The sequence below is a fragment of the Cygnus atratus genome, chromosome 15 (genome assembly GCF_013377495.2).
Source record: "Cygnus atratus isolate AKBS03 ecotype Queensland, Australia chromosome 15, CAtr_DNAZoo_HiC_assembly, whole genome shotgun sequence".
NCBI lineage: Eukaryota > Metazoa > Chordata > Aves > Anseriformes > Anatidae > Cygnus > Cygnus atratus.
In genome coordinates this window covers 8,009,283-8,028,885 of record NC_066376.1, presented here as the reverse complement: position 1 = coordinate 8,028,885, position 19,603 = coordinate 8,009,283, and the positions used below count along the sequence as shown (strand labels likewise).

Genomic DNA, 19,603 nt, shown 5'->3' with positions numbered 1-19,603 from the left:
AGGCAGTTGCATTCCCTCCTGTGTGCAGGGGAATGAGCTTCAGAAAGCCTCTGCTTCAGAAAAAACAAACAGTGTTTCCTTAGCTTGGCACATGGGTGGAAAAAAATAACACTTCATTTTTGGAGCCTGAAATGAGCAGGTGTCTGGTTCACTCTCCATCAGTGTTGAGTCTTCAGGAGTCCTGTAGTCTGTCTCAGAGCAGAGATCACAAATGCAGCAGAAGCACAGTGCTTGTCAGTCACGCCAACCTGGGAGCAGTGAAGCAGATACATCCAGGTTAGAGTCTGAATGTCTAAAACTTGCCACTGTAGACTTAAAAATCTCCAGAAAGACCCTGTAGTGCACTTGATGCTCAGTTGAATAATGCTTTGGGTGTTCTGAAAACAGTGCTGCTGACAGGAAAAACCTATACATCTTGTAGTGAAATACTGGCTGAGGTGCAAGCCCTGGCATTGGTCTTCTGGCACTTGGTGGTTGTCCTCTCTCCAACAGGAAACTGTGCCCATGTCCCCTATTCATGGAGTCCTAGAGTGCCCAGCAGCCCCATTTTAAAGCTCTGAAATGGTTGGTGGTGTGCCTGTCATGCTGCTGAGGATTACCCCAGTGTGACCAGAAGCATCAGTCAGACATCACTTGGACATACCAAGGCACACATCAGGATGCACACCAGAGTGCTTGTCCCATTCTCTAGGCCATAATTACCCCCTCGTTTGGGGTCTGTGTGCTGCAGGATGGGTTACACGTGGCTCGTGTTCTGTGGCTGCAGGATGCGCCATGCCTGTGCAGGCACAGGGGCTGCCAGAGGGAAGTTACTCCTTTGAGTGTGGGGTGGGAGAGGAGCTTTTGTTGTTTCAGCAATTCTCATTACGTGGCCACAACGTTTTTGATTCACTGATAGATGTCAAGGGATACTGTATCGTAGAATCATTAGGCAGAACTCATTAAATAGGTAGTTATTTTTAACAGCCTCTTGTTCTCAGTTTCCTCCACAGACTGCTGCTTCACCAGATGAACTAAAGGTTTATGCACTTTGGGAAGCCGGTGACACTTATGATCAGGTAAAGGCAAAAAAAAAAAAAAAAAGTGAGACTTCCAAATACATGGTTAGCAAGCATTTGGCAGTGATTGAATTTGTGTTTCCTCAAGTGGTACAGCAGGTTGTTTTTTTACCCTTTCCCTAAGGAAGTCTCCAGTTTTCAGTACCACTCAAAACTCTCCAGCTGAGAGGAAGCTCTCAGATCACAGGTTGATCATCACTGTATCAAGACCAAGTGGTGTGGACAGAAACATTATATGTTGGTAATGGTAATATAAGTTAGTAACTGACTTAACTCAGTGGAATGCAAATAATGCTGAACCTGTGAAGAGAAGAATTCTAGAATGCCGGCCTTACGCTTGGATCCAGTCCAATTTTCCTTTTTTTTTTTTTTTTTTTTGCTGATGGTAATACATTAACCAGTGATTATATGATGCTGATACCTGGTGCATCTGTTTATATTTAGAATAGGAAATGATTACAGCATATGTGAGCATCTCTTGAGTTTTAATTGATATCAGAGTAAATGAAGTGGAAGGAAAGGCAGGCTAACAAAGTATAGATGGACAATATAACTGCTGTGTCCGTGACCTAAATCAGTGTTTATAGGGAAGGCTTATGCATTGTTCTAGAGAAAAAGCAGTATCCAGCCTTCTGGCTGGAGCTGACTACGAGTTACATGAGAAGCGTTTGAGAGGAGTAAGTCAAAGCTCCTTCTTCAACATGTTTCGTGCCCTTGGAGGTGCCCCAGGTTCGAGGATAGGTGCAGATCCTGTGACAGACAGGGCAGAGATGGGGTCTGCAGAGATCCCTGTAGTGCCCTAAGAAAATAGGAGCAGACCTGATAGACAGCAGATATAAATGGGAGGGGATAAAGTTTCAAGATTATGAAGCAAGAATCCTCTAATGCAGTTCAGTGAAAGCTTCGTACAGACTAGTGCACATGCAGTTTTGTTGTATAGAAAGCTAAAAATGTTTGTTCCTTTTATATTAACGATAGTTTTTCTTCTAAAGCATCGCCAAGTCTTGCTTGAAATCTTTTCGAAAAATTATCGAGTGCGCAGAAATGTCATTCAGAATCAGCTGAGTCAAGAATGCGGAGAAGATGTAAACAAGCAGGAGGTGGATAGAGTGTTAAAGGTAAGTTTCTATTCAGTTGTGGTTTTGATCCAATTAATGCATGAATTTTTAATGCTTTGGTTTGACCAAGGGATATTTTACCTTGAGCTGACAAGTGAACATGATGCTAGAACAATTGCTGTTGGAATGTGGACAGAGCCTGGTTTTCAGCCTGTTTTCTTAAAACTAACACTTGTGTCATTCTACCTTCTTTCCCTTTGAAGAGCAGTGATTGTGACTTCCATGTTATTTGGCATTATTGCAGCAAATCCTTATTTCTGATCTTGGATCACCAGAGAGTAGAGCTCAGTAAATGTCATACATCAGAGTTACTTTTTAAAATAAGTGCACCTAAACATTAAATAATGTGGAGTTAAACATTAAGGTGGTGGGAGTGTTCAGCACAGTGTTCTAAGCATACCAGCTGCCTGCTGTTGGTTAACATTGAAGAACACAAGTGCCATCTATTCAGAAGGAAATGCATTTTATTCTATAGTAGGACTTAGAGCAGTGTAGAGAGCAAAACCCTAGCCAAAACAAGCATACAAAGTACTAGTTAACACATTTCATAGTGAATGTTTATTTGAAACCTTTCATCTCTGTCTTTGAAGATGAGCCATTTACTTTCTAAAGAAGCGTAAGGTATGCAGACCGCACGGGCCATGATTGACAAACCTTAGAAGTGATGCAGGATGGCTAAGCAGAACACTGCCAACTAGTGTAACGCTTTAATCACTGTTGCTGGGCCTTTCCTCACCATCACCCGCTTCAATAAGTCAAGTGCTTAAGTGCGTTGGGATCTGTAAGCAGAATAATAGCATATATGAAAAATTACAGATCTGTTGCTGTGACAGTAAGCAAACTGGTCTTGCTTGAAAGAACCTGGTCTTAGTATGAAAATAAGCTCAGACATTTCTGCCTGTTAATCAAGACGGTATTTCGTGTGGCTCGCCTCTGCTGGAAGGTTTGTCAAGCAACTAGATGAGCTCCAGTATCAGCTCTCCCAAAACATCTAGACAATGTACTGGCATTAGTTTTCACAATGATGTTGCTACTTAACAAATAATCTATTCTGGGAAAAAAATGCTTTCCCTTAACAAACTGGGTACTGTTTATATAAAAGTATATATAAAAGTTTATATAAAGTTTATATAAAAGTTTATATAAAAGTCATCGTGCAGCCAGCCTTGTGCGGTGTCAGACTCTTCGTTTTCAGTACATTTGTCACAGAAGCATTTGAAATTCTTTGTTTCTGAAATAAATGTTGAAAGTATGATTTAATGAAACAGGAAACTTTTCTGGCTTCTTTAAACCATGAGAGACTGGATTCCACTTTGAATGAAATTGGTTTCGTTGACTCCTATTTCCCCAGCTGCATGTGCTCCTTTTTCCTTTTCTTTTTTTCTAATACCCAGCAGAAGAGACAGACAGGGTTTGTATTTTTGCATCTGCAGATCAAGACTGCAAACCCTCTTTCTAGCCTCTGCACTTGATTTCTTATTTGTAGAGTGTTTGGCTTTAAATCCCAAGAATTAAGAACTTTTTTTTTCCATTTAAGTTCCACAGTATCAATTCTGTAGCAGTTCTTAAGTTGTGTTGAATTACCTAAATGGGAGGGTAGGAGCAAAAGAAAGAGTAGCTATTAGCTCAGAACTCAAGAGACCTGGTGTTCATTTAATAGAAATGAGAAAATGAACCACAAGAAAACCCACTTACTGAGCTCCTTTGCTGTGGTGCTTACCAGCTGTAAGCATAGCAGACGTGGTCAGAATACCAAAGTACGGTTCTGAGGTTTGACACTTGATTATCATAGAACATGGCTTCTTGTAAGGCTTCAGCTTTGGTGCTGTGTGCTTCAGCCCTTCTCTCTGCTTCTGTCTTCACTTGAGCCTGTGTTTACCCCTCGGTTCCTCTTGTCGTCACCTCTCTCCTCAGCCTTTCCTAAGCTGGTTTCTGCATGGTTCCCTCCATTTCCTCCCCCCAAAAAGCATGGCTTCTTGCTGCCATCACATCGTTTATCCTGCTTGTGCCCTCTCAGCCTTCCCCTCCGTGTCTGTCATCTTAATTTATGTGATCCTCAGGGTAGAGACAACCTGCAGCTCTTCATTTATGCTCTCATTTGTGCTCTGGAGGGACTTACTGGTAACATTTACTGTCACAAAGCCAGTAATGGTTCCCAAAACAGGCAGGGCACAACTTCCTGTGCAGAGTCCCTGAGAAGCATAGCTCGGTGCTGTGGGTGCTGACGGACTTTCTCTTTTCCCCTCCCAGGACTGCTGTGTGAGCTACGGTGGAATGTGGTATCTTAAAGGGACTGTGCAGTCTTGACAGCGGTGTCAGCAGTTCCGTTACTTCAGATGTTCTCCAGGATGAAAGAGGAAACCTGCGGTGGGCAGCACAGACAGTAATGCCATGGCCTTGGGAGTGTGGGGCAGGATCTGACTTACTTTGGGGCACGTGGGCATTGGAGAAAGACAGTCACTGACATCACAACATACTCACACATATGTTTGCATGGCCACCTAGGCGCAGAGAGCAACTAGGAAGACAACATGGGACCCTGTCTGCAGTTTGATTAATCTGGAATTTCTAATGTATTTTGCTTCTCCTTCTGTTTCATTATAATAAAATAAAACCATATACTGACACAGACATGATAGAAAAATCATGGTCTAATATTTTATTTTATAAGTTATGCCAATAAAATTGTTTACAAACATCCCATTTTTTGTTAAATATCTAGATGCTCATACGTTAGTCTGAGCATTATAATAATAGCCCTTGCAGCTCTCTTTGTAAAGAGGAGATAGTGATGTTCATGGAAAGGTCAGGGCCGGGGGGTGGGTGACAAAAATCACTGTCTCTAAACTGTACTACATAGCAATTGTTCTCACCTGTTGTATGTGAAATGAACTGGCAAAAGAACTTACACTTGAAACAGATGTGGAACAACTACTGGATTTTGTGCATTGATGTGGGTTTTGTTGGAGGGATTTTTTTGCATTATGTGCAAACACAACAAGGTAAGTGCACCACATAGAAGGCATCCAGCTGTAGTTATCACACTTGGCAACAATGTAAAACTTCTATTTTGTGTAATTTTTTAAAAAATAAAATTTTATCTTGAAGGTCAGCTGTGGCATATTGCTGTACCCTGCCTTGTTTGTCCAGGAAGAAATGGAAACTATCCCTGCTCCTTTTAGAGCCCAAAGGCTTACAGAGGAAAGAAAGGTCAGGAACGTTTTTAGTAGACCTTACAAGTAGATAGTGAACTACCTCTTAACTTGCTTTACATTATTCTGCTTGCATCATGTTCTTTAGGGGGTGCTTAGAGGTGGCTGTCAAGATGAAAGCCTGTTGCACAAGGTACAGTAACTGAGTTTTTTTTCCGTTCTAGGTTTATCATTTAAGCCTAACTGCAGTAAGATAAAGAATGCCCTACTGGAGGAGTTTTAGAGCAGGGTTACTTTTTACTGGTTTTTGTTTGCTATAATTTCCATCACATGAGAAGCTCAAGTAGATTCTATTAGCTTCATCTACTTATGCTCAGAAAAGACTCAGTTGTTGACAAAAATAAACCGATTAACGTAGTTAAGCCAGAGAAGATTGGCCCAAGCGTAACATTTGGCATACTTACAGCATTTCACACTTCTGTGGAAAACACTTTTAAACTGTTAAAACCCTACCTGAGTTCATATGCTAGTGTAGTTTATTAGCTACTTAAATGTAACTGGGCAGCACTGAAGTTCAGCCAGCTTTTGCAGCCTTTGTCCTTTGTGCATCCATGTCTTGACACTTACCTAGTATGACCTTGTTGCTGTAGCAGTAACCTACAGTTGTGTATATAAAGCCTCTCCCTGGGGAAGCCACAGTATGAGTGAAGTTACAAAAGAACACAGCCTAGGAGTTTATTACAGAATAAATGTGTTAAGCTTTGGCTGTACTGTGATATACTTTAGCAGTGGCACAGGTGGGCAAGGGCAAGTTACACTACAGAAGAATTAAATAGTTCTCTGGAAATTTAAGAACACTTTGAATATTTTCAAAGGGTGCAAAAGTATATAGAATGTGCTCTGTTAGCAAACAGCATTAAACTACTAAAGATCACCTATTTAACCAGACATTCCAAGTTGCTGTTACATAACTGCTGGTCTCACAGGTGTGGATCCCCTTCTCCTGAAGTGGTGAGCAGCATCAGCAGTAAATGGCTTGTGACTAACAGCATTACAGCTTTCTCTTTTAAGGTTACTCCTTTCCAGCAGAAGGTCTCTAGATGATGAGGACCCAACTATTAGGGAAACAGTAACAATATAGTTAACCTAATGGCAGAAGAGCAGCTTTCCTGCCTTCCACCCCTCACACACTTTCTGGAAAAAAAAAAAAAAAAAAGAATCACCACAACAAGAAAACAAATAGAAACCACTTAGTTGCCTCTGGCTTTCTATCCCAGGCACACCTATCCTTTTCCTTTTAGTGCAATTTTTTTTTTTTTTAGTGCAAATGTAATGGGAACTCTATCTGAGCTATCATGGAAAGATTGCAAGACTAGATAGTGCAGGTACCATCTGCAGAGTTTCCTGATTGGCACAGATAGGTAGAATTACTAGTTACACATGTAGCTTGACTGGCTTATTTATTTGCTTAGAAAAATATTCACAACATTCAGATTCCCATTTTTAAATAACTTTAAAGAATGCAACATGTTTTTGAGAAATTCCCACAATATGAAGTCTTAATACTGCAACTGAAGGACAGCTATACACAAGCTTAACAGGGTACATAAGGCAGACAGAACTGTAATAGCAGCTGAACTAGAGCTCAGAAATTGTCAACACGCTTTCAACTGTTTGGTGTATTGCAGCAACTCAGACAAGGCAATAAGTAGGTGGTTCCCAAGAACAGTTGAACAAATTAAGTTACGAGACACTTTATAAGAAGGATGTCGCCACTCCTGGTGCCCTCTTTCTCCTTAATTGCTTAGCTTTTTTTCCCCATTCTTCACACTTCAAAGCAGTTTTAAAGAACATCTTCATGTTTTGTTTTCCAGAATTTGAAAACCTATGAACTTATTATTAGGGAGTGGAGAAGGAGAGGAAGAACAAGAACATGGGCCCCTGTTTTCAGAAGGATATGTTCTGGCAGTGTTGCATCCACCCCATAGGCAGCATGGAATAGGTCCACAGAAGTTGACAATGGAAGCAACAGACAAACCCATATAAGGTTTTACCTGACCTGTCTCCTTCAAGCACTGGGAGCTTGTGGTATGTAGGCTTAAAAGCTATTCCACTATATCAATGCTACTGCTAAAGTTAAATAGCTAAATTGCAACTTTCTATCTTACCAAATACACAAATGTATGTACTTTGCAGGCATTCCACCAAAAAAGAACAGTAGGTCCCAAATAACATACATAATCAATTCACAGTATCTTGCCTTAAGACAAAGTTCCCTACATAAGAAACCATACCTAGAAGCCACACAAACTTTGTCAAATCCTTTCTTAGTAAGAAGACGTTTATACCAACCTGTGGGAGAGCTTAGTGCATGTGAAAACGTGGTATTAACTTAAACCAAGCACAGCGCAAGCTGCTGTGCCCGCTCTCCACCTCCCTGCCAAAGCAACTTCAGCTAGACTGTTCGCTTCATTCTCAAGACTCAAGGAGAGGCTGCCCATGATCAGGGGCTTTGTTTTTGTTCATTTTCTACATGTTTTTGCTTAGTTACAGGGCTAGATCATCACCTGCAAGCCAAAGAAAAGCTTTATAGCCTGGTTCCTTGTGAGAAGTACTGAACAGATTTCTTAGCTCTGTTAATATGAAGTGGACTAGGGAAACTAGTGTCAATTACTACTCTGGACAGACATTGTGTAGTATGAAGTAGTGTAGTATTAAGCTATGATGTTTGTTTGCTTTCCAACCACTGGTTTGTGTGACAGTGCTAAACAACATTAAATCTATTGCTACATAGGTACAAGGAGACTGCTAGTCTAACCAGCCTGTTAACTACATGTCTACAAACCAATTGAAAACATTCATTTTGAGTGCTAAAAGAAACAGTATAAGGGGTCTTTTGACATTTGTATAAAGGTTTTCCCCTCTTTGAATAACAGATTAGTCATCAACAGAAAATGGGTCATCAGAAAGTCCAGTGTTAGGGTTGAGAAGAGAGGGACTTGTACTTAGATCTGTGTTCATCTATTTCTTCCTTTGTTTTTTTGATACAGCTAAAGATCTCCTTGAAGAGTGCTTTATATTCAGGAGGAGCATTTGCAGGAGAGTCACTTAGCTCCACATTTGTGAATTCTTGATTGCTAGCTGAAAGATCATACTGGGTATTTCCCACGTTAAGGTCTTTGGAATACTGCTTCAGTGTTTGTACAGCCTTGTGTTTCAAAGAATCTTCATCGATTTGACACTTCTTTAAAAGTTCCTCATACTTCACTTTCAGAGCATTATACTGAGCATCAACTTCATTAAGCACAGAGATTCCTCGCTGCTTCACAGCTTCAGCTCTCCTAATACACGTTTCTTCGTGGCCCCTTAGAATGTCTCCCCCTGCAGCGCTACTTAGGAAAGTTTCACTACTGCTCCGCTTCAATGCCTTCTTGTCAAGCTCACATACAGTCAGAAGTCCATCATCTGCTGGGCTCTGACCAAGCTCCCTTTCTAAGGATTCCTTGAATGAAATGAAAAATGATTCTGGCACCAATTTCTCTGCATTATGGAATGTGTTTTCAGACTGAAGTATTTGGCGCATTTCAGCTACTTCCACTTCCAACTCCTCTGCACGAGCCCGATACAAGTCTATATCAACAAGCCTCTGTTCAAGGTCACAGTTTTCTTTTACCACAAGACTATATTCCTCTTCCATGGTCATCCTCTTCTCTTTTTCTAGGTTAAGTTGGGCTTGCAGAACTGTAACTGCCTTTTTTAAGTTCTCATTTTCTTCTTCTAGAGGACTTAGCTGACTATCCATTGAAGTTATCTTTTCTGCAAACACATGATCATAAACAAAATACCTGCAGAAACAAACACAAAAGTATTATGAAATGTAGGAAGTACAGCTGACCACACCTAGAGTTTCCCTGTCCTAGGTAACTCGTGAAAGACTTAAACTGAATGCTAACATATCTCAAAGTATACATACCAGTCATTTTGCTAACCTATCAGTCCATTTAATAATCACGAAGGGAGTTTGTAAATACTTCATGTGCCATCAAGCCTTCCCCCTCTAGCAGAATGGCAGCTTTTTAAACAGTTTCAAGTTACAGATCAGCTTACTGAATAACTAGGTCTAGAATTTAAAAAAATATTCATGTATCATGTAATACTTTCTGACCCTTCAAAACTTTTTCCCACAGCTTTCCACTCTTACAACTTGTATCACTATTGAGAGTGGAAACAAGCTTCAAAAAAGACAAGGCAATTCTGTAGCCACAAGCCTTTGGCAGTTTGAAAGAAGCCACATATTTATCTTTCGAAATGTCAAGAAATAACGCTTTTGGATGCAGAGATTGCTTATTCTGCAGTCCTACTTCCATGTAGTACTGGAAGAGCAGACAAAAAAGCCTGTTCTCCCTGTCTGTAAAGGTGCTTCACTTCTGACATTACCTTCTAGGACTGAAGCTAGACTGAGTTTTTACCCCAGGTGAGTTTTGATAAGCATACAAAAGCAGTTCAGCTGGGTAGAACTGCTCAAAATTAAGAAGCAGCCCAGAGCTCCAGGCACCATTTTACCAGTTTAAGCACCATTTTAACCAGCTTAAATTCAGCAAAGCTACTGCAGTAATTCCACCTTCCTTGAAGACAAGATGCCCACAGATGTCCAAGAAAAGGGTAAGTTACAGAAAAGATTGTTTAGGATGTTTATCTAGTAATTATCTGTTTGCGCTTTATCTGACTGAAAAGAAGGAGGTTCAAATCCTTGTAAGACTTCCTGGGCTACGATTTGATATGCTTAAAAACTTTGGAGCAGAACCTTTCAAGATAAGAGAGTGGAACATACAGTTTCTCTTCCACAAAGGCTATTACAGTCTGCAACCAGAAGCATGCCACAAGCAGTGGCAACACCACATAATGCAGGACTGCAGAGATATTTTGCTAGCTGTGAACGTAAGATGCTTTTCTGGTAGCTTCCTTGACATCTGTGCTTGTTTCTAGCTTTTGAAACTTTGCTTAAAATAATTTCATTATTTTGTTTGCTATGCAAGGCAAGAGTCTTACTGGCGAAGGTCATACAGCTCCTTCAAACACGAGAAACTATGCATTGATCTTGGCTGGTCAGATCTCTCATGGCTCATCCGGCCTCGTCCAGACTTTTTCAGTTCTTCTACTTGTCTTTGAAGGTCATCAATGTGCGTTTGCAGATTTTCAATAGTCTCTGTCAAGCTAAAAGTGAAGGACTGCTGTTAAAACATTTAACTGTTCAGTCAAGGACACGAGATAAAGCTCTCATCCCCTCATATTGCAATTTCTGATCTTTGGCCACAAAACACTTGTAAATAAAGTTATCAATTTAAGAGTGTCATAGAACAACACTAGACAGAAACAGCCATTCAGTAACTGCACAAACACGCTTGGCCTGCTCTTTTCCATATTAACAGTTGGGAGCAGAGGGGAGAAAAGAGGATCCAGCCTAAGTTTGTTACCTTAGTATCTTTTGTTGTGAAGCTCTGCTCTCCGCAACTAGTTTTTGATTAGTGTCTTCTAGTTCTCTTGCTGTCACATCCAGCTGCTCATAGACTTTTGCGTGTTGATCGTTCATTTGACGTAAGAGCTCCACTTGCTTTGTGAGATACTGCAAGACAATACTGCTGTTACTAGTCTGCACTTGAAACACTGATAGAGCTACTAGTCTGCACTTTTATTCACACTCATTAAAAAAACTACTGAGTTTCAGAAATACAGAGATGCCAGTGGTTGCTTTGGAAAACATACAGTTGTAAAGGTGCCATCAGAGCTCAGCTAGCTAGCTTGCCTTTGTCACTGAGGTCAACACAGGCTGATCAGCCAGCCTTTTACCCAGACAAGTTTGGTTTGTTTGTGCTACGTTTTTTTTCCTTTATCTATCCTTGCTGCAGCTAAGCTGTTAGCCAGTACCCATGTCTTCTTTACTGGGTTTGTCTGTAGTGCAGTCATCACTAATAGAGCCACAAATCCCAATTTCAACGCAGCCCTTAACTATCCACCGAGTCTTTCTAAAAGCTGCAGTGGGCTCCATCAGAAGTTTTGTAATGATGTTGACCCAACAGTTTTCTTAGCATTAAAACTGAAGTATTGGGTGGCACTATGTATTTTTTTCAACTGGCCTAAGTTTTTCCATTTTGAAGCAGCATTAGTTTCAGCAAAACACAATTTAGATTGTGGTCACACTTAAGAGAGTTTGTGGACTACTGTGTGTCAGGAAGTACAAACAATCTTTTGGATTCACTCTTTAATTTCTCATATGGAACTCCAGTTACTGTAATACCAAGAGTCTTTTTTTTTTAAATAAAACTCCACACAAAGTGGCCTCATTTTAGTCCTCTTTAGTCTTACAGTTGCGAAAATAGCCTGTTAAGTGTCTAGAATAATTTCAGAAAGCCTGGAATTCTCAGCATAAGAAGTTAACAATAACCGAGGACTCTTAATACAAGTGCCTTATATGGTCTCACATAGGGTAGGACTGAGCCCATTCAGAAAAAAAAAAAAAGTTCGTATTAAACAGGCTTGAAAACAACAACAAAAATCCTTTAATTCTGAAATACTTTGTTGTTATACAGAATTTACTTCTTACAATATATCCTTACTACATGCTACTCACTGGTAAGTAAGAACACCCATTGGACTTCGAGGCAGAACTACCTCCCTTTAGAAGTTTTCAGTATGTGCTTATGTAATGTTCTACTTAACCTTTTACCTCCTTAAGAGATTGATGGGTTTACATTTTAGGCAATTTAAGAACAGATTATAAATTAATCTAGCACTAGTAACTGCTACATACAGACTTCTAGAAGATCAACACGATAGCAGTTGGTTAGATCCTTCTGCAGCCTGTATGCACGTGACAGAGGATTTACACAAAAATAGTTCATGGATTAGCAGCAGAATCTCAATGTGACCCACTTCAGATTAACTTTCCCTATTGGTCACTCTCAGAAGGAGCTAGAGATCTTCATATTCTGTTCAGCAATACAAGAGTGACCAAGCACAGAAACAAGGTTTTGGTACCAGAATTAGATGTTACCACTTCTCACAGTGGGGTTTTGCAGAAGGTTTAGCTGAATGGAAGATGTAAAAGCACCAGTTTTATCAACCTTGTGTCTCCAGTATCTTCAGAGTTCGTATTAACTTGGCCTGCTGTAACCAGGCCATGAAAACAAGGCATAGCTGTGGTAACACCTTAGAAGTTTGCATTTGTTCCACCTCCCCAACAACTGAGCACCTAACATGAAGCAGCAGCTGAGACTTCCGTTCTACTACATGACAAAGGAGAGTCAGTATTCCTGAAGTCTTGAGTGCCAAGAACTAATATTCAGACAGCAATAAAGTTGCCCTTTCACTCCAGCATTTATTACATCTACAATGATTTACTAGTGGCACACATGTCAGCACAGAGGTCAGATATAATGATCCAAGGCTGTAAAGCACTTAATATGTTAGTATATAATATACCAGCTATAATCTTAAGCATCCCAAAAGCCTTTGACCCTTGCTTTTCAGTGCAGAAGAGGTAGTGCCATATTTGAGAATGATGACTTAATCATTGTAAGAAGTAGTTTTAGAGTTTTCTACCTGTAAGAAGTGAATTTATTGGGGAGGGTAGAGGTGGGGGGTAGAAAGACTTTCATTACTTTATTTGCACTAAAAAAAGCTAGTCCAAACCCTAGCAAAGTAGCTCCAAGAACAGCTGAGAGACCACCTTCTACTTGCAGAGATGAGCGCTTTAAGAATTAGGAAGATAAGGAAACATCAAGCATAGATGCTGGATATGACACTTAGAGATTGCAAAGTTATGCTGTGTTATTTCAAAACATGTTGCAACTGTGTTAAATGCTTCCAACAACATGGCTGATTCTAGAATCATTTAGGTTGGAAAAGACCTCTAAGATCATCAAGTCCCACCATTAACCTAGCGCTGCCAAGTCTGCCACTACACCATGTCTCTAAGCACCCCATCTGCACATCTTTTGAATACCTCAAGTAGAACATTATTTGTATGGCACCTTCATAACAATGATAAACGTTTAAGTCTTAAGTTGCAGCTGTACAAAAATAAACACACTGTAACAGCGTAAGTTCTACTTACACGAATTAATTCATATTTTGTAAGAATTTAGCATATACCAGTCACAGCCTGATCCCTGTGATTCATACTAGAGCCAAACTAAAATGATGGACTATGTTTCCATTATATTGTCAGTTAGAGAAGTACTGAATATTTAATAAATTTAATTATTAGAGACCATGCATTGCCCTCTTAATAGCTAAAAAATCATTACATTGACAAATGCTATGTCTGCAAGCACATAAGCACTGTTAAAAAAAAAAAAAAAGATTGCCAAAAATGGTTAGGTTTTTTCCATCAAGTAACATAAAGCTGAGTGTTTCCAGAGGGTGATTCTGATCCCTCACCCCATAACCACAGAAAAATATACCCACTGCATCCTGTATTTAGGTACAAGTTAAATGTTTGTTCTTGCTGATTTTTTTAATTGAACTTTACTTTAGTTCCCTTTACCACAGCTCAGTTTAACAGAAGTACATATCCTCAGATTTTACTCAAATCTCTTCATGCTTTAGTCAAGCATTTAAATTTCAGTGCAGTAATTTATTTATCACATAAGAGGTAAAATGATATGAAATTAAGACCAGCAAAATTTAGCAATAAGATTCCTGAAATAACTTTTCCTATATAAAGATGCCAGTCCTTTGTCATTATGTAAAACAAATTGAACAAGTTTAGTGGCACAAAGACTCCATTACTGAGGCAAACAGGTCTAACTATGGTCAAAACCTATCTATGTTTTTGAGGTATCAGAAGTACTTAAAAGTTGCTCAGTGATTGTCTTAAAAGTGTCAATCAGATGTCAAGAAACTCAGATCTCTTAACTTATGTGCTATTCTGTTGCATGTCTACATGCTTTAACACTTGGATCCCTTAAATATTTACCTCTATTTCCTGCAGTTGCTCTTGGTTTGTTGCATACATTTGCTGTAAAGATTCCTCTAATTCAGTGTTTCGGTCCAGTAGTGTCTTCCCAAGCTCAGCAGCAAGGTGAAGATCTAAAAAAGAAGTCATATGTACACACGTTACAGAGCTGACAGTATGATCTATTTTTAAAGCATTTTAATCAAATACTCAAGGTGTTTTTTATTACTGTTGTAACTGACCTAAGTCATTTGCAGTACCCAAAAAGTAAGTTAGCTTATACTTACGTAGAATATTCAGATACCACCTATAATGTAAATCTAAGTCAGACACAAAACCTAGAAGGTAATCAATCCTATTTCATGAACCTTCCTTAGTTCCTCCTTTGGTCTTTCAGCCATACATCAGACACAGCCAGCCATCTTCTCTTCACTTTCTTCTACCTGCCCAGTACAGCACCAGCATCTCTATTTGAGGTATCTGTCAACTACATTTCACGATGTTTACAACAATCACGTTTTAGAAAAGTAAAGGTAAAAGCAAACCCATCAGGCTAGACCTGGGCCAGAGCTGCCGGTGCTCTCATTTACTTTGCTGTTCTTCCCCATTACCCCTTCAGCAAGGAGCTCAGGTCACACAGGATCAAAGTGGTGAATTAAAATTTCAGACACTTTATGGTGAAACAAGAATATGGGAAGACATAAAACTAATAAAGAAATGTAGCTATTCTGCTTTTCAAGCTCATAAACCTAGGAGACAGCAATTGCTTTATGTGCTCCAAAACATCATTTTAAGTGTCATTTATTCCCAGGCACTTAATCTCTATTTCACTTTAGTCATCTTCAATCACCTCCAGGGTGCAGTGGCTAGAGTTGTTTCAAATTAAGAAATAAGTCATCTGAACACCCAGTTCCTTTCTCAAGGGAGGCTTGATATTTGTTGCACAGCTTAAGTATTGCTAGATATTCTATAACATTGTCTTTAAAGACACACACAATTTAAAATTTAATGTTATGTGATGAAATCTATCTAGTATTATTGTTAAAATAATAATTGCTCTGCGCAGGGTATTACATGTTCAAAATCCAACAGATTTTGAAAGTCTCTTATTTTTCACCTCCTTCCCATCACCTGGGCCATGACCATGTTGTCTCCTGCATGCATGACAGTCTTGTTAGTTTGCTCATAGATCAGACTGGCATCACCAATGGGAAGGACAGGAAACAGAAGGAAATTCAAGAAAAAATTAAGTTCTCTTCAAGAAGTCTTAAATTAACGTACAAGAAGCACGTACTGCATCAGCAGCAGTTGCAGCAAGGCAAGAAAACACATCCCATTTTCATTTGATTAAGATGCCTTTGTTTTAACATGTTTTCTTACCTCTTTCCTGCCCTTTCCCAGTTACCTTATCAGCTAGTCATTGCAGTAGACAGAATGCTTCTCCAAGATTGTTTTGTGCTAACCTTCAGTTTGGCAGCCTGTCCAAAATGATTACTTGATCTAGATGCATAAACCAAGGACTGAATTCAGACCTAACAGCCAAATGTTCCTGTTCACTTGTCTTTGTAAGCTGTAGATGTCCAAGTTTGGACAAACAGCATCTGTGGTATTCTTTACACATTCTTTACAGCTCCAGTGCATTGTTTCCTACCTTAAAGTCACATTCTTAAATTCCACAAAAATTATTTCAAGTCACATTGCGTGCACGTTCCTGATAGAACTAGGAGCCCCACTGCATGCTGGTTTATACTGAGCAGTTTATCCTCACATAGCTCTTTCATTGTTACACCACTTGTTAAGAAACAGCCAATTTTACCGCTTTTTCCAGGGTTTAAAGTATTTGGATAAGAAAACCTTAAGGCATCCTGCTTAAGATTTTCCCATTTTAAAACAAAGCTCACATATTGTTTATCTGTGGCCAGAGAAACTCCTAAAGCAAACACCAAGCTGTTTGTTCTACCACACCATAGAATACTGGAGTCTTCAAATCCAGCCATCTTTCATCCTATATAAAGGAGAGTCCTGATTCACAAGTTCTCATACTACACAAATCTTTACTAACACCCACAATCTTTAAAGCCCGTCAACAATATTGGCATCGTTTGAGGCAAAGACTAAATAGTCCATTCTTTTATTTTAATAGAGTAGAATAAGAGCTTTAGAGAGGATTTTAGGATTATGTTAAAGACTTAATGCATAATGGAATTTTGCTGCCATTTCCCTTCCCAAAGTGAAAGTTTGTTTTGATGTTTAAATACACTTAGGAGTAGATAGTTCCATTCTTAAATGCCCCCACATCTACTAAATCAAGGAGTGCATACCACACAGCACTTTGAACACAATGCGAATAATAGAATTCATGTCACTGTACTTATATGCCCAATCTGTTCATTAGCATGGCAGAAGCACAAATGAGTTACTAGGGGAGAAGCATGCTATTTTGTAATTAAGGTAATTTGTTTTTGAGGGGGAGAAGACAAGTGGAAGAGCTCAGTAACATGCAATGAAGCTCTAACTGCTACCCCTAGAAAAGGCAACAACAATCTGGCCTCTCCTAAAATTAAGAGTTTACTTTGCATCTGCTTTTCCACATTAAGTACCTTTATTCCCTATATTCCCTAAGAGCAAATTTTAAGTCAGATGTAGAACGTGTTCTCCTGATACAGAAGTTAGTTTACATTTGTCTTAGTCACTGTATAATACTAGAAGCACACTGCATTTTCTGTTTAAAATCTATGTAAACTAACAGTTAAATCCTGCAACAGACAATTACACATATTTCCTTTTCAACATGAAGATGTAAGCAGAGAGGTTTTTAATAATGCAAACTGCATAAGCACAAATCTTAAGAACCTGATTTTCATAAACCTGATCAGTCTTACTCATGCCATTTTACAGCTGCATCAGGAATCTCTAAACTGAACAGGATTTCAGTGACAGGTCTTCAGTGGTGTTACAAAGCCCTCATTTGCAAGCACTTCCCCACAAATTCTTTTGACAGTGTTACGGTAATTGAGAAAAAGATGAAGATAGCACCAAAATCCGTCTCTTCTACATTTCATAACCCACATAACAAAATGATTCAGATAATTTTCAATCTAAAAATAAGTTGTACTTTTCAATAGCAGAAGGCATTAGTAGTGCAAGATATACGTGTAAGCCTGGTTGAAGTTTATTTAACTGTAAAATTAAACCCTTCTTTTTCTTACTGAGATGTATATTCTCTCCTCCATGATCAGATTACTCTGTTTTATTAAAGCAAGTAACAGCAAGAAGAACAATCATAAAAGAGTTCTTTTCCAAAGGTCAGCATACTGCAGCAAGACACGGATCTTGCAGGAGCAGGGATGGCTGTTCCCATCCGTAGAAGAATTCCACGAACTTTCTGTTTTCAGCAGCAGCATGCCAGAGAAGCCCACCTCCATTGTCAAGGCAAAAGCTTTTGGTGCATACAAAGACCATCAAAGTTCATCTGAAACCCTACCCTGATTTTCAGTTTCAAAGACAGGCTGAGAAGGAGTACAGGCTTGTTTTAGGATGCTTCTTAAATGTTTAAGAACCTGTGTTTTCTCACTAACATGCTCCTCAGTTCTCAGACACACACGGATTGTTTGGGTTGTGAGAAGTACAAAGAGACCTTGATAAGCAATCTTGCTCCTCTGTTTACATATGCTGGTATCGCTTAGTTTTAGAGGGTTGAAAAGTATCTTTCAGACTGCAGGAGCAGAGGATAGTGGAACATTTTACAAACACTCCCTTAAGGAACAACTACTTTGCGTTTCAACTTGCCCATCAAATTATTTTCCTCCTTTCCCTTTTGGCAAGGCTAGCAGACACTTCCGTTTGGGCTTGTAAGAGATAATCCTCGGAAAAAGATGGTTCAACTGCTGGGAGAGCATGAACCAGCCCTCAAAACGCACTGACCTCTAGAAGGGAGTACTGTCTTCTGGCTCACAGCAGGGAGCCAAGTGGTGATTTTATGGTCATTTAAACAAAGAAAAAAATTGAAGTTAAGAAACATCAGTAAGGCAAGAAGTCAGTCACTCTGCATCAGGAACTCACTTTGTAGGTCTTCTATCCCCCTAAACGCTGATGTTGTAAAGACACAGTTAAATCATGTCTTCACATTTCCAACTCTCTTCCTTTTGACAGCAAACCATGGATGGTTTCAGGATCTTACTTAAATTAATCGGTTTATAACCTACAGCCACGAAGACATCTCTTTTAAGCAAAGAATCCCTAAACATAGTTGAGAAGCGAGCTATTTTAAAGCCAAAGCATACAATTAGGCACCTATTCCTGTCTCAGAAGAAGTTCCTGCTGTCAGGTGCCTGATCCCAGCACGAAAACCGCTTAACCGGGGAGGGCTTCCGCAGGCACCTTTCTTTACAGCAGGGCAGCAAGAAGCAGCGTGTGGCGACGTGACACCCTAAAACCCGCGTGGGGCTGAGGCAGGCTCGCAGGACGGCACCTCACCGCTCTCAGCCGGCCTTTTAAAATACATGCAGGGCCGGTACCGAGAAGTAAATGCCAGCAGGCTCTTCGGGAAGCCGCGCGTTCCTTCCATATCGTGGCCGCAGGAGACTTTTGGTGTGGTTACACCCGCCATGCGCCGGCTGTGCCACCGCCTCGGGTGGGCTCGGCAGGGCGGGCTGCCCTCAGCACCCGTGCCAGCCCCCTGCGGTCCCGGTGCCAGCCCCAGCCCAGGTGCAGCCGCCGGCAGCCGCCTCCCCGCCTCGCCCCGGCGAACAAAGGCAGCCGCGGGCTGCAGCGGCGGGGCGAGGCGAGCCGGGGCTGCCACCGCCACCGCCGCCTCCCCGAGCCCCTCACCGGCGGCTTCAGCCCAAGCCCACCCCATTCCCTCCGGGGATCGCCCCGCCGGGGGTCACCGCACCGGGGGCGCCCCCCGGGTGCCGCCCCGCCGGCTCCCCGCGCCCCGTGCCGCGCCGCCTCACCTTGCTGCAGGTCCTGCTGGTCGTACCAGGGCTCATCCTCGCGGATCTCGAACTCCTCCACCAGGCTGCCGGCCAGCATCGCGCCCCTTCCTCCCTTCCCCCGGCGGGGCCCGGGCGAGCCGCCCAGCCGCTCCCCCTCCCCTCAGCGGCCGCCTCCGGCCATGGCCGGGCGCCGCCGTCCCTCACCGAGCCTCTCCCCCTTCCGGCCGGGCCGCGCGGAGCCGCCACCGCCGGCAGCAACGTGGCAGGCGCCGGCCGCCCGCCCCCCGTCGCCCCGCGATTCAAACGCGGCACCCTCAGCTCCGCGGCGGGGAGCCAATGGGGAGCCGCCCGCCCGGCGGATTGAAGGGAGTCAGAGCCAGTC

At 41.2% G+C, this 19,603-nt stretch overlaps 2 protein-coding genes across 3 annotated transcripts in view; one reads left to right on the top strand and one right to left on the bottom strand.

Moving 5' to 3' along the window:
* POLR3E (RNA polymerase III subunit E) overlaps window positions 1–4,669 on the top strand; it is a 29,489-nt gene extending 24,820 nt beyond the window's left edge. For both annotated transcript variants that reach the window (XM_035549247.2, XM_035549248.2), the window contains 3 exons: window positions 981–1,058; window positions 2,051–2,176; window positions 4,427–4,669. In XM_035549247.2, coding sequence (XP_035405140.1) covers window positions 981–1,058; window positions 2,051–2,176; window positions 4,427–4,483 — 261 coding nt within the window. In that variant the 3' untranslated portion in view covers window positions 4,484–4,669. The remainder of the gene's footprint in view (window positions 1–980; window positions 1,059–2,050; window positions 2,177–4,426) is intronic.
* A 311-nt stretch (window positions 4,670–4,980) lies between these two features.
* CDR2 (cerebellar degeneration related protein 2) lies at window positions 4,981–19,500 on the bottom strand. The gene is made up of 5 exons (XM_035549249.2): window positions 19,240–19,500; window positions 14,306–14,418; window positions 10,803–10,951; window positions 10,378–10,542; window positions 4,981–9,173 (listed from the first exon to the last, which is right to left on the bottom strand). The coding sequence occupies exons 1-5, from the start codon at window positions 19,316–19,318 to the stop codon at window positions 8,306–8,308; spliced, it is 1,374 nt and encodes a 457-aa protein (XP_035405142.1). The 5' UTR covers window positions 19,319–19,500; the 3' UTR covers window positions 4,981–8,305.
* Window positions 19,501–19,603: the final 103 nt, after the last annotated feature.